The 15,261-nt window shown below is 43.8% G+C and overlaps 1 protein-coding gene and 1 pseudogene across 6 annotated transcripts in view; one reads left to right on the top strand and one right to left on the bottom strand.

Moving 5' to 3' along the window:
* Positions 1-15,261, top strand: part of Map3k13 (mitogen-activated protein kinase kinase kinase 13) — a 194,283-nt gene that overhangs the window by 124,418 nt on the left and 54,604 nt on the right. For all 6 annotated transcript variants that reach the window (XM_016006265.3, XM_016006269.3, XM_076548541.1 and 3 more), the window contains one exon: positions 12,406-12,962. In XM_016006265.3, coding sequence (XP_015861751.1) covers positions 12,491-12,962 — 472 coding nt within the window. In that variant the 5' untranslated portion in view covers positions 12,406-12,490. The remainder of the gene's footprint in view (positions 1-12,405; positions 12,963-15,261) is intronic.
* LOC102908264 (RNA-binding protein 3 pseudogene) lies at positions 2,967-3,463 on the bottom strand (annotated as a pseudogene).

Here is a 15,261-nt window from a genome sequence, read left to right as displayed (position 1 = left end):
GTGTGTGTCACCATTGACTGGTGCAACATATACATATATTTTTAAGTAAACATAAAGTAATGTTTTCCTATGGCTTTTACAGTTATCCTCGGTGTTCTTTACCCACTCCCTCCTCAGCATTGGCCCCCATTTCTTCTTCCTGTACAGTCCACACCCTTCTTCCTGTACAGTCCACACCCTTCTTCCTGTACAGTCCACACCCTTCTTCCTGTACAGTCAGCACCGTGGTCTTTTTTTACTTTCCTGGTAACTTCAGGTTATAAACTCGCCTCTAGGGATTCAGAGTGAGAACCCCTACATAAGAGGCCACTTGCCCCTTTGGCTTTGGGGTCTGGGTTCCTCATTCAGTATAATGTGCTCTAGTTTCATCCACTTACCAGCAAAGCTCATGACTCCATTTTTCTTTACAGTCAAACAGAATTCCATTGTGTGTATGTACCACATTCTCATTATCCGTTCATCAGTTCAAGGGCATTTAGGTTGTGTCTGTTTCCTGGCTATGAGAACAGAGCAGCAATGACCATGGCACATGGCGTAGCTGGGTTGTGTGGTAAGTCTGCTTCTGGCCCTTTGGGAATTTTCCACACTGACTTCCAGAGTGGCTGCACTAGTTTACAATCCCAATGGTGGGTGCAGGTTCCCTTTCCCAAGTTCTTGCCAGCATTTTTGTCGGTTGTTTTCTTGGTCTTAGCCAATCTGACTGGGGTGAGAGGAAATTTCAAAGCAGTTTTAATTTGCATTTCCCTAATTAATTGCTAAGGATGCAGACGCTTTAAAAGATATTCTTAGGTACCTTTGCAAAGATGGCAAAGATTCTCACCCTCTCTGTAGGTGTCCTCTCCACTCGGTTGCTTTGTTAGTTTGCTATACAGGCTGTTTGGTTTGATGTGGTTCCGTTTTTAATTGTTGGCCTTGACTCCTGAGTGAGTGGAGTCCTCTTCAGAACGTCCTTCTCTACGCCTCCGTGTTATGGGCACAACCATCATACAGTTGATGTCTGTAACAGGTGATCCATATAGGTGTGATTCCATCCTTTGTGTGTAGATAATGAGTTTTCCCAGTACCATGTGTTGAAGATGCTGTTTCTTCTCCAGTGTGTGTTTTGTCCTTTGTCGAATGTGCGTTGGTTGTAGTTACAAGGACTCGGGTTTGGGTCTTCTATTGCATCTTCCCATCTACTGAATTCCGGTTTGTTCTTGTTTCTCCGAATTTTGGAGTCACATCATCAAGTCACTTATTTGTGCTCGTCCTGATTTTTGATGGAGACAGCAGAGCTGTGGGTTTCCCTCCTGGGACTGCTTTCGGGGTGACGCAGAGGTGCTGCTGGGTTGTTTTCATCTTCATTTAATTCCAGGAATTTTCCATTTTCTTTCTTCTTCTTTGACCCATCCTCATTCAATGATGAGTTGTTTAATCTCCGTGAGTTTGCATATTTACTGGAGATCTGTGTGCTGTTGATCTTAAGCTTTATAACCGTTGTCAGTATGGGAGTTGTTTCTCTTTTTATAAATTTCTAAAATTTTGTTTTGTATCTCAAGATGTGGTCTGTGTTAAAGCTTCCATGAGCTGTTGAGTAGAATGTATATTCCTTCATGTTTGGTAGAATATTCTGTAGCTGTCTGTTAGGTTCATTTGATGTATGATGTCATTTAATTCTAATGCCTTTTGATTGAGGAGTTGAGGCCAATTTTTTTTTTTTTAGTTTTAAAAAATAATTTATTTTTTAGTTTATTCTTGGAAGATGTATGTTGATTATTGTCTTTTCTTTCCTTGTTCGTGTTCTTGGACTTATTTTGTGTTTCAGTTTCATTTATTTTCTTTCTGTGGCCTCTAGGCTAGATTTATTCCTTTCTTGAGTCTGAAGTGTTGCTTCTGGTAGTCTCTTTAGGGCTGGTGTGATGGATATGAATTCTTTTTTTTTTTTCTTTTTCAAGACAGGGTTTCTCTGTATAGTTTTGCGCCTTTCCTGGAACTCGCTTTGTAGACCAGACTGGCCTTGAACTCACTGAGGATCGAACCCAGGGCCTTGTGCTTGCTAGGCAAGCGCTCTACCACTGAGCTAAATCCCCAACCCTGAATTCTTTGAGACTGTTTATATCATGGAAGGTTTTTCTTTCTCCTTCAGCTGTGGCAGATAGTTTTGGTAGGTATAGTAGTCCAGGATAGCATCCATGGTCTTTTAGAACTTGGAGTATGTTGCTCCAGGCACTTCTGGCTTTTAAAGTTCCATCAATAAACCAGCTGCTATTATTATGGATTTCCCTTTATATATGTGACTTGTGGTTTTTCTCTTACAGTTTTTCAGCACCCTGTTTTTGTTCTGAATTGAATACTGGATGCTTTAATGCAATCGAGATTTTTTTTTATTTGTGTTCAGGTTTCATCTTTTAATTAGCTCCATAAAGGACATCATAAACACATCAGACACAACAGAATATCTTTTCTTCCAGTATTAAAAAAATGACATTCACAAACATTTTCAAGAAGCTCTTCTATATAATCAGGACAGTAATCTTGAATAAAAAACATCTCTAAGCAATCATGATCTTGATTCAGATTGCTCATAGGTACATTCAGAAATCACTTTCTGGCCATGATAAACATTGTATACAAGTTTTTTCATATGTCCCTAAATACACATTAATTTTAAAAACATTAGCCTGGCCACTTTTTTGGGCCAGAAATAATCCTGAACCTTGACAAAAGAAAAAATATTGGTACCATAACCAATGTCTTAAAATTTGTCTTTAAAAGGGGTAAAAAAAAAGTGTTTAAAGAACACATGGAGCTTTCTAAAAGGTCTTTAACAAACTACCTTGGGAGCTCAATTCAAAAATAGAACTTGATGTGCTAAAACAGATGTTTCAACGCAGCTCCAGAAATCTTTATCAATACAGCATTTGGAAGGACGACCCTGGATCAGAAGTGTTATTCCTTGTGTATCTATTATCGTGTGCATGCCCCGTTTCAGTTGTCATAATTGTCTGTAATTTCCTCCTGAGTAGCGGTCATAACCACCCCGGCTTCTGGCACTGTAGTCTCTAGACCGTCCATATCCATATCCATATCCTCCAGGTCCACTGCCGTATCTTCCGCCTCCATAGCCCTGGTCTCCACCACCTCTAGGGTAGCTGAGACCACGCCCATGGGCCCCAAAGGCACCCCCTCTGCTTCCCCGGGCAGACTTGCCTACATGGTCCACACGCATCTGGCGCCCATCCAGGGACACTCCATTCATGGCTCTCATGGCATCTGAGGCATGCTCTGGGTTGGTGAAGGTGATGAAGCCAAAACCCTGGGATCTTTGAGTCTCCCGGTCCTTGACAACAACCACCTCAGAGAAAGGCCCGAAGCTGCTGAAGTGGTCTTCGAGTGCCTACTCATCGGTGTTGAAGTTGAGCCCTCCCACGAAGAGCTTTCCTTCTTCAGAAGACATGGCAGAATGCAAATCCTGGAAAATTAAAAGTCAAAGGCTGGAGACACAGCGAGCTCTGAGGAACCGGGAGAACAGAGAGGCTGCCGCGTGGGGAAGACCAGAGATTTTTTTTTTTTTTTTTTTTGGTCTTATTAATTTGGTGTTCCGTGTGCTTTTTGTATCTTTATGAGTATATTTTTTATTTTCCCCCCACTTTTATTAAAAATGGTTTCTTTTCTCATAGGGCATATCCTGATTAAAAGTACCTGTGCTTTATTTTTTACTTAATTTTTTAAAGATTTACATGTTTATGTGAGTTACGGATGGTTGTGAACTGCCATGTCAGTGCTGGGAATGGAACCCAGGTCCTCTGCAAGAACAAGGTCTCTTAACAGCTGAGCCATCTCTCCAGTCCTGTATCTTTTCTTAATTTGGGGAGATTTTCTTCTATGGTTTTTTGAATATCTGGTCCATACTATTGACTTTGGATTCTTCTCATCCATCTATGCCTATAATTCAAAGATTTGGTCTGTTCATAGTGTCTCACAGTTCCTGCATGGTTCTTTCATTTTTAAAAAATTAATTAATTAATTAATTTTCTGTTATCAGCTTGATACAGTATAAATTCTTATCCTAATAGTGAAATATATATATATATATATATATATATATATATATATATATATATATATATATAGGTTCTGTGGGTTACAGTCTGATTGTTCTTTGCTTTATATCTAGAATCCACTTATGAGTGAGTACATACCATGTTTGTCCTTCTGGGTTTGGGTTACCTCACTCAGGATGATTTTTTCTAGTTCCATCCATTTGCCTGCAAACCTCATGATGTCATTGTTTTTCTCTGCTGAGTAGTACTCCATTGTGTAGATGTACCACATTTTCTTAATCCATTCTTCAGTTGACGGGCATCTAGGTTGTATCCATGTTCTGGCTATTACAAATAGTGCTGCTATGAACGTAGTTGAGCATTTGTGGGGTTCTTTCATTTTTAACTTACATTCTTTGCATGTAAGTCTAGTTCCAGTTCTGCCTCTTACCTCTGTCTTGGCTACATTAGTGACTTTTTTCACTAGAACCCAACAAGAGGTAATGTAAAGAAGAAAGGCTTATTTGGTCTCATGATTGAGGACACACACTCCATTGTGGCTGGGAAGGTCCAGTGGCAGGACCAGCTGTACCTGTGTGATGGAAGGCTGGGGGCTCACATGTGGGCATCTCAGGAAGCTGAAAAGGGGGATGCTGATGCTCACCTGCTTTCTCCTTCCCCTTTTCATCCAGCCCAGAACCCCCAGCCCATGGGACACTAATATCCATGTTCAGGAATGGTCTTTCTCCCCAGTCAATCTTCTCTAGAGATACTCAAACCAATAAACCCCAAAGTACGCATCACTAATGTACTAAGTGTCAGCAACCCAATCAAGGGGCAATCAAAATAACCATTGGGGGCTGGAGAGGCAGTGAATTCAGTAAAGTGCTTGCCACACTAGCTTTAAGACTGGAGCTCCATCCCAGCACCCACATAAAAAGCCAGAGGTGATGGCACATGCTTTTAGTGTGTGTGTGATTTTTTTTTATTTTTTATTTTTATTTATTTATTTATTTATTTATTTATTTATTTAGTGCCGAATGCTGTTTATTGAAGGAGGGAGGAGGTCTTAAATACAGGTTTACAACAATGGGAGAACCCCAGAGGGCAGAAGTTCGCTACCAATGTTTTACAATCTTGCATCTAAGCTGTTAATGCCCATTATGCAGGATACACAGACAAGGAACTTCCCTTAAGCATTTAGGAACCCGGCAGGGAATTAGCATAGGGTGGCACATGCTTTTAATCCCAGTCCTGGGAAGGCAGAGACATGCAGATCCCTGGAGCTTGCTGGCCAGGCAATTTAGCCTAATCCCCAGACTGCAAGAGACCCTGTCTCAAAAAGCAGGGAAGACTGTGCCTGAGGGATGACTCTGAAGATCGTTCTCTGACTTTCACACACATGTATATACACATATGTTCACCCACCCACGTAGAAACACTAACACACATATTCACATACAGACAGTACATTTTTTAAAGTGACTTCTCTTCATTGCTATTGTGTCTGCTTAGTTCAGGCCCCCATTCTCTTTCTGAACTCTGCCTCCTAACCAGACCTTCAGTCTTTCTCCTTCAGCTCAACTTCTACTTCTAGTAATGTGATTTTAGTTTACAAGCTTGATCATTTCATGCCTACATTTAAATTCCTTAGTGGCCCCCTCTTGCCTTATGGGTAACATCCCAAGGTTTAGCTTGTCACAAGGTCCACCATAGTCCGACCGTGACCTGCTTTTTCTAAGGGTTGTCCCTTTTGTTCCGCTGACCTCCCTATAGTGCTGAGTTTCTTTCCTGATAAACAACTGTTTCCATGGCATCTCTAGATGCACTTGATGCTGTCCTCTTCCTGAGCTCCCACCGTACGGAGTGTGTAGAGTATCTCACCATACGGTCATTATGTGTTGATCTCTCTAAATTATAAGCTAAGGATAGGAACCTATGTATCATCCATTAATGCTTAATATGCAACATAGCATGTGATAGCTCAATAAGTATGTGGATGGATGGATGGATGGATGGATGGATGGATGGATGGATGAGAGTTCAGAGGATAGGATATTTTTACTCATTCACAGATATAAGGTGATGGAAAGTTTAAAGGGGCTTAAAATCCGGGCCTCAGTAAAAGATTGAGAAAATAATTAAAAAGTCAACTTTTATCCACAATCCTCCAACAGAGGGTAATATAGACACTCATCCCCTTCATGTTAAAATCCGAAGTTCCTTATATTCTAACCCAGTCTGCCCATTTGAATCTTTCTCCGTGCACATACTATGAACTACATCCCAGCCAGTTGCAGCTTCTCATCCATCCTATAGTCTCCCATCCTTGTCCTGGTTCATGCTTTCCTCTGTGGATGAAGAAACAGCTCTCGCCTCAGAGGATAAGAGAGTTTGTTCTGGAGCCAAATATGTGTGGCCATGGTCCAGGAACAGACTTGTATCACCCTAAATTCCGTGTTCCAGCATACTAACCATTTCGTGAAGTTGTTTAGTAACAGGACAAGGAAAACCATAAATCAAGACGCTTTTCAAATATATTGGTGGAAACATCTACTAGGTTGGTTACGGTGAAGCAGAAATCTCTGCTATAGGCCTTGGATGTTACCTGACAACATTCTAGGCTTTGAGGTCTGTTCACACTTTCCAAAGGATTTGCCTATCAGTCACAATGACGTTAGATCACACACAGAGATGGACAATAAATGGCTATTACCGGGGCCAAAGATGGCCTGAGATAATTTGTCTCTGTGTAAGGAGCTCTGTTGCCTGTCACACAGGAAAAGCCAGGGTTGAATCTCTAAGCTGCAGTTTATTTCAAGAGCCAACGCTCAGAGAAGACCGGATGAGCGTCCTGAAGGTCTGCCTCGTGCCTTCCTTAGCCAGCAGATTGTATAGCCAGGAAAAACAAAGGCAGGCGGCCTTCCGGTTTAGGCAGGCAGGGGTCAGTGTTGTCTCAGGTTCTGGCGTTGGTGCCTGTCTCTCTAGTCTCCTCCATGGAGCAGTGTGAGCACCAAGCCTCTCAGAGCAAGACTTGCTTCTGAACATGTCTTTGGGTGCCATCTAGAATGAAGGGTAGTGCAGAGCAAAGAACCCACGAGCAGTGTGTGTAGATTCCTTCCTGCAGAGTGAAGTACAGATGTGGCTTGGAGTGTAGACTGCAGTGCCTGTCACCTGACCCCATCACCTGGACCTGCAGCGTTCCAGCCTTCCACATCACTGAAGTACAGATGTGGCTTGGAGTGTAGGTCAGTGAGGCTCTTGCTGCAACAGTATTAGTTATCCACCACTTTATGCAGTCCAGGGAGGGAATCACCCCCTTTTCTTGGTCTAGTGTGTCCAGTAAGTTCTAGGTCCTGATCCCCCCCTATAGTTTTAATATGTACATGTGCCATAGCAGTCTTAATTCATCCTGATAAATGTATAGGACAGCACCCTTTCTACTCCCAGGAATAAGTTGCTTTTCAGTCTGTGTTGCCTGGGTGCTGCAGGCCACATGGTGTGGTTTGCGTGTCTACCCAGGTATGCATCATCCTCTTAAAATGGAGTCAGTATCTGAGAACAAGACATGGCCTGAAGAACTACTGTGTCCATGGTGTGATGTAACTTAGAGCAGGGCACAGCCTGGTCTCAGCATAAGTCTTTCTAGGCAAGCACTCTCCTGCTGAGCCATCCCCATCCCAGAATACTTTTAGTTCTGTTTTTTTGAGACCTAGCCCAGGTTAGTCTTGAACTCCTGATCTTCCTGCTTCTACCTTCAAGTGCTGGGATTATAGGCATGCACCACCATGACACATCTCCATCTCTCCTTCTCTACTCTCCAGTGTGTTAGCAGAGTTATTAAGGTCTGTCATCCCTAACAGGACAGGCGCAGCTGTCCACAAAAAGCCAATTACAGGGATAAATTGGTAGTGAAAGTCAAGAGTCAGAGAGACAGAGAGACAGAGGCGGAGAGAGACGGGGAGAGGGGTGGGCAGACGCAGACGCAGTCAATGTGACTACATCAAGAAGAGGGACAAAGAGGTCCACTGACTCTCACTCCTGCTCTACATCCATCTTCAAGGTGCTAAAATGATGTATAGGCTTAAGTAAAGAGTTAGAGTTGCACACAACTAAGCAATTCTGGTCAGGGTGTAGTCCTGTCCACTGACCCATAACTAACCCATCATTGTCTTAGCTCCAGTTTCTCCTCAAGGTCCTCCAACAAGTTGCTCGTCTCCTTGTGTCCCCCTCTGCCTGGCCCTGGGCTTCAGCTGTTTTCTCCTCCCAGCATGAGAATTGTTTCTTGGGGGCCATTGTTTCAGCAGTCTGGTAGCCAAAGTGAGGGACACTGTCTCTTAGAATATCCTCGATTCTGTCAGTCTGGTCGCAAGCACTCTACTCTCGACTCTTAAAAAAATGTACGATTTTTGATTCTGCATGTGCCTGGGACCATCTGGTACTGTAGCATGAATCTTAAATGGTCTTATTAATGAGAACAAACCCGGGGCCAGTTATTGGGGTGAATGCTGGAAGATCAGAGAAGCAGAACAAGCCACAGCTTCCTCACCTTGCCAATTCCTCAGCTGATCCTGTTTCCTCAGACTGGAAGCCTCTCAGTCCTCATCCAGAATGGGTCTCAGCTGAACTGTTGCTCAAAAGACTAAAAGCTTAACCAGGCCTAGTTCTTGGTTTTCACGCCTTATATACCTTTCTGCTTTCTGCCATCACTTCCTGGGATTAAAGGTGTGAGTCACCATGCCTGGCTGTCTCCAGTGTGGCTTTGAACTCAGAGATCTGGAAGGATCTCTGCCTTTGGAATGCTAGGATTAAAGGTGTGAGTGCCACCATTTTCTGGCCTCTGTATCTATGGCTTTTCTGTTCTCTGACCCCAGATAAGTTTATTAGGGTGCACAATATTTGGGGGAACACAATATCACCACATAGTACCAGTTGCTGTTGCATCGTTAAGGGCAATAGAGCCCCTCTTGGCCCTGGTGAGCTTTATTGAGGGTGCTAGGGTGCAGGCTGGTTAGTGGCCACCGTGTCAGCACTGAAGGAACAGAGACAGTTCCACCTGCTCACCCTCTGCAGCCCGGGACTTCTCTTAGTCTTTTAGGGACCTTAAGTCAGGCCTAACCACGATTGGTGGCTTTGACAATGAAAAGAGACTAGCCAGTGAAGTGAAGCAGGGTTGGAGAGGTTGGAGAACCTGTCTTTGTATAGGTTAGTGAAAGAGGCACTCAGAGAAAGCACGCATCCAGATGTGGGGATGCGCTTCCCGAAGGAGAGTAGGAAAAGTAATCAATTGCCTTGGTATTAACCTCATATAGCATCTCGGGGCTCTCAAGTTACAGTTCACAAGGTTGCTAAGAAACCTTTCTCTCCTCGCTTTCGTTAACTGGGATAGCTGAAGTGGCTCCAGAATGCCTTGAGTGGAACTATAGAGGCGAAACCAGGAGCGGCTAGGTTTGCGCGGGGGTTGGTGGTGCCCATCCCCGTCAGCAGCTTCCTGGGGAGATTCCTAGAAAGTTTCGGGCTGATGGCCGAGGAGGAAGCCCAGTTTTACACAGTTGGTACCCATGCGGGACTCTTGCTTCTCTGCCGGCCGAGGCTTCCGCTGGATCCAGGGGGAGGGGGCGCCTTTTCCTTCGTGGGTCCCATAATTTTTCTTGCTGTCTGTCCTTCTCAGCCAGAGTCCCCCAGTGGCTCTTAAATTCACATCGTCTCGTGTTGATTGGATGAGGAGTGAAGACTTGGGGGGAAGGAGTGAGGAAAGGAAATTTATCAGGGGAAGTGAGATTATCATTTGTTTTTTTTTGTTGTTATCTTCCAATTTGTTTATTTGTCTTACTGTATTGTTTTCTATTGTGTTATATTGTATTGTATTTTCTCATTATTCCTCAGATGACTGTTTTCTAGCTAGAGACAGAAACGGTATGGGTCTGGGTGGAAGGGGAGGTGGGGAGGAGCTGGGAGGAATAGTGAGGGGAAAGTGTAATCAGAATATATTGTATGAAAAAATCTATTTCAATAAAAGAAAAGAAAAAAAAGGTGAGATTAACTTCCAAGTGGCCTTCCCAAGAGAGAGAGAGATACATACACGCCTAGATTAGTGGTGTTGTATGGGACTGTTGTCAGTAACTAATAGAGACTGAGGTCATCGGTATTGAGATTAGTCATCCTTTTTTATTGTGTTGATTTATGTAAGGGTGTGTGTGTGTGTGTGTGTGTGTGTGTGTGTGTGTGTGTGTGTGTGTGTTCACACACGGGCTCCTGTGGAGGTCAGAGGTAACCTTGGGGAACTTAGTTTCCTCCTTCCATCATGTGGCTCCTGAGACGGAGTCCGGTCCTCTGTCAGGCTTGGTGACAGGAGTCTTTGCTGGCTAAGCCATCTCACCTGGCCCAAGACTGGTGGTTCTTTGAGGACACCAGGGACCAAACTGGTGAAGAATCTAACAGGAAAGGCAGTCATGTGCTGCTCATCCCGCCAGGTCACCTGTGTGCCTCTCTCTCTCTTCTCTCTCCTCCACCGCTCTCTCATTTTGCTTGTTTTGTAGGCCACTGATGAATTACGTCTCTCTCTTGTTCGAGGGCTACTCTGATGGACTAGCTTATGAGTCACCATGGGCGCTAGCTCTCTCTTCTTACGGGGAGCTCAGGCCTGTCTTACCTGCTACAATGTGATTGGCTTATTTTTCTTACACTGTGTCTTTCGGTTACATCTGTATTGTCTCAGTGATAGTGTATCATCCTTTTATGGCTGAATAAAATGTACATCATATACAATATTTGTGTATATACCACATTTCTCAATCCATTCCTCCACTGATGGATACCTGTGTCTCTATTTATTACGACCAATGCTGCAATAAATGTGAGAATGCAGCTGTCTCTTTGACAGACTGATTTCATGTCCTTTCTACAGTAGCAGATTGCAGGGTCACATGGTAGTTCCGCAAATCTGCCATACCGTTTCCCACAATCACAATACTAATTCACAGCCCACCGATGGAAGCCAGCCCTTGCCCACACATGCTGTCCCCGTGTGGTTCTGGTTTACACGAACCTGATAATTTGATGTTAAGCATTTTCTCACAGAGGTCTTGACTGTCCTAACTCTGTTATCTATTGCCCATTTTAAGTCAGGTTATTTTTAATGCTAATGAATTGAGTTCTTTATATAGTCTAGATATTAACCCTTATCAGATGTATAGTTCACAAATATTTTCCCCCATTCTGTGGGTCATCTCTTCACCATGTTAGATTTTTTCTTTTGCCGTGCAAAAGCTTTTTGGTTTAATCTGATCTCATTTACCCCTTTTTCATTTGTTTCCTGCTTTAAGAGTCTTAGTCTGCAGTCAACAAATCTGAGATTGATTTTTGTCAATCTGACTAATCTGGAGCGAGTCTTTGTTTTCAGAGGTTCCGTCCTTCCCAGTGTTTCTGGTGGGTAGATCAGAAGCAAAGAATAATTACGAAGCTGGGGCTTAGTTGTGTTGCCCTAGATTGTGTAACTTGACAAAATAGAGTTCAGGAGTTGCCTTGCTGTGCACCTGTGACTTTCGTCTATGAACTGAGTGCTGCAGAAGAGAAATGATGCCAGTGTAAGACACTGAAACAGAGAAAAAGATGGATTGTCGTATATAATAGCCAATATGTTATATGTATGTATATATCAGAACAAGCTGCTTCTCCCTGGTGATAAGGACAGTTTTTTTCTGATTAAAATGGTAATAGAGGGAGATGGAAGCAAGAGGACCACATAACCTGTCTCCAAACGAAAAGGTAGTGGTAATAGAGCATGCTGGGACACTGTGAAGTCACAACTGCGTGGCTCTTCTCACTCTAACCGCCTGCAGTGAGCTACTGTTCATTTTTTGTATGGGTCCTTCCAGTCTCTTCTTTTTGAATATGTGCTCAGTATCCTTTAAATACTTTTTAAACCTATGTCAAATGCATTGTCCTAACCGTTCTTTATATTAATCTGTCATAAGCAGTTTCTCACAGTAGTGAAAACATTATTTCCCACTGCTGCACTGTATTCCATTATATGTAATAAACCTGCCCAACCTCCTCATTGTCTCTATGACTTTTAAACAATATGTATTTATTTTTATGTATATGTGTGTTTGCCTGAGTGTATGTCTGTGTACCATGTGCATGCAGGAGCCCGCTGAAGTCAGAAGTAAGTAGTAATCAGATCCCCTGGAACGAGAGTTATGGACAGTTGTGAGCTGCCATGTGTGTGCTGGGAACCAAACCCAGGTCCTCTGAAAGAGCAGCCAGTGAGTGCATCTGAGCATCTCTCCAGCCCTGTGTTAGTGCTTTGGCTGTGTGTACAGAAGTGGAGCAGAGTGGACTCTAAGGAAAGAACGGCCTCATGTTCTCTTTTTACCTCCAGGTTTTGGGCTCCCCTCTTGCATCAGACCTCTGTCGCCATAGTCCTCTGAGTGCCGTCTCAGGACCTGGGTCACCCTCATGGCACAATGGCCAACCCTCAGGACCTCCTGAGCTGCTCCTCTTCGCCACACCTGCCCTTGCCTGAGAACAAAGCCTCTCGTGGACGAAATGAGCTTGCCGCCATGGGGAACCACCCTGCACCCAAGCTCCCCGAGGACCCCCAGGAGAAGGCCGTGCAGCCAGAGCCGATGGAGACCACGGGCAGCCCCATCTCTACGGCAGTGCTGACCAGTGTGAGCGAGGATTCCAGGGGCCAGTTTGAGAACAGTGTTCTTCAGCTAAGGGAGCAGGATGAATCCGAGATGACGGTGTCTCCGGGGAACAGCAGCGCTGTGGATGGAGAGAGCACGAACGGAACTGAAGACATCAAGATTCAGTTCAGCAGGTCCGGCAGTGGCGGCGGGGGTGGGTTTCTCGAAGGGCTGTTCGGATGCCTCAGGCCCGTGTGGAACATCATCGGGAAGGCATATTCCACCGATTACAAACTTCAGCAGCAAGGTAAGCGAGGGCACGTGTGTCCTGGGAAGGCCCTTCTTGGGCAACACAGCCCCACCCCCACCCCCAACAGTGACTGGTCATCTTTAAGGAGTGCACCGACAGTGAGGTCAGGTGACCACCCTGTTTCAGTTTCCTACAGGCTTTCTGAAAGTCATACTTGGGGGTTCCTTTTTACTTGAAGCCAAAATAGACTTTGTCGTCAGCCAGCCTAATGGTGTATAGAGTAGAGTACACACATGAGGTTATAGAAGGAAGCATCAGTACTCCCATTTATTGTCTATTTTCACAGGTTTTTGAAGATATCTAATATTTTTATATAGTTGTATAGACATATAACTTATGAATAATTGACATCGTGGGTACGTTTAGTTTTGTTTTTGTTTTTTGTTTTTTTTTCTGGAGCTGAGGACCGAACCCAGGGCCTTGCTTGTGTTTTCTAGGCAAGCACTCTGCCACTGAGCTAAATCCCCAACCCACATTTAGGTTTTTTACTGATAACTTATAGAGTCAAAAAATCTGATGGCAAAAATCAGGCATAGTAATGTGCTGATAGTCCTACTTATTCAGAGACTGAGGCAGGAGGATTACTTGAGCTCAGTTCAGCCAATCCTAAGCAACATAATGAGACTTCCACCTGAAAAACAACAAAACAAAACAAAACAAAACAAAACAAAACAAAACACCGGTCTAAACAAGTTGGACAACCACTAAACTAGTTCAAACCAAACTGGCACCATGCTATCCCTGAGGTCTCCAGGACCGCCCTAGATTGTAATAAAAAGGAATTCTTGTCTTGCAGTAAGGGCACACAGCAGCCTCATACTTTGAGGACAGAAGACTAACCAAGTTTGAGAAGCATATAATTTCTCATTTTAAAATACTGAGTCTTAAATTCCCATCATCATGCAACATGTATTTCTACATTCCAGTTTGAAGTAAAAGAAACATTCTCTTGAGGTTGTAAGTAGTTTACTCTCTAAGAGGAAATGACTCAGGCTCCTGCCAACGTTGAAAATAACCTATTTTCCTTATCTTAGAAAAGTAATCATTAATATTTTAAGACTGTATCAGACTGGACATAGCAATGTTTAATCCTTGTATTTACGAGGCTGATGGAGGAGAATCGTAAGCTCAAGGCTAGCCTGGTCTACATAGTGAGTTCTTGGTCAGCTTAGACTATGTAATGAGACACTGTCTCAAAAACTATGGAAATAGCTGTCTCTGCTTCACAGCTTGAAGTCTACAGTGGGCACAGAATCCACACCATGGGACCAGGAGCTGGGCAGCTGGTACCCACTCCTCCCTCAGCTTCTAAGGGTGTGTGTGTGTGTGTGCACACGTGCGCGCACGCGTGCGTGCGGGCGCACATGTGTGCACACGTGTGTGTGTGTGTGTGTGTGTGTGTGTGTGTGTGTGTGTGTGTGTCTAATAGAAGTTGGAGGCTCATATCAATAATTTCAGCTACTTGAGAGCCTGAGGCAGGAACATCACAATTCAGTCTTCCTGGGCTATGATAGTGATTTCAAGGTTAGACTAAGCAGCCTACTAAGACCCTGTCTGGGAAAACTTGAGGGCCTAGGGATTTCGCTTAGTACTAGAGTCCTCAACTGGCGTGTAACTCTTCAGCATCTTTTCTTTGTTTTCTGATTTGGGGCAGTGCTGGGAATTGAACGCAGTGCCCTGAATATGCTAGACAAAGGCTCTGGCACTGACATCTGCCCCGGACCCCTTCAGCAAGCATAATTTTTAATGGCTATATAAATATATAATTATTTAAATGTGCTGGTATTTTTAAGCAATCCCTTTGGCTTGGCACTTGTTTGTACTTTTAGTGATTATAAACTGTGTTACAATGATTGTGGTCTGTTACTTTTATTACATTTTTATTTGTTTGTTATGTGTGAGTGTATGTGTGTGTGTACCTAGAGGGTGGAGTGTAGCTAGAGAGTTTCTCTCCAGCTCCCACCAAGCCTCGCCAGTCCTGGAGCCCACTTATAAAATAAACACACCGACTCTTATATTATTTAAACTTCTCAGCCATTAGCTCAGGCCTACCATTGTCTAGCTCTTACTCGTATACTCAGCCCAGTTTTGTTAGTCTATATTTTGCCACATGTTCCATGGCTTTACCTGTTGCCTCTACATGATGCTCCCTGGATGGCACCTGGTGTCTCTCCTCCCTGCCTTCCTGTCCTTTCCTTTCTCCTCTCTGTTAGTCCTGCTTGTACTTCCTGCCTGGCTACTGGCCAATCAGTGTTTTATTTATCAAATAATCATCCACAGCACTTCCCCTTTTTCT

This window comes from Peromyscus maniculatus, chromosome 12 (assembly GCF_049852395.1).
Source record: "Peromyscus maniculatus bairdii isolate BWxNUB_F1_BW_parent chromosome 12, HU_Pman_BW_mat_3.1, whole genome shotgun sequence".
Classification (NCBI taxonomy): domain Eukaryota; kingdom Metazoa; phylum Chordata; class Mammalia; order Rodentia; family Cricetidae; genus Peromyscus; species Peromyscus maniculatus.
The sequence above is the reverse complement of the archived record's forward strand: the minus strand, read 5'-3'. Positions and strand labels throughout refer to the sequence as shown.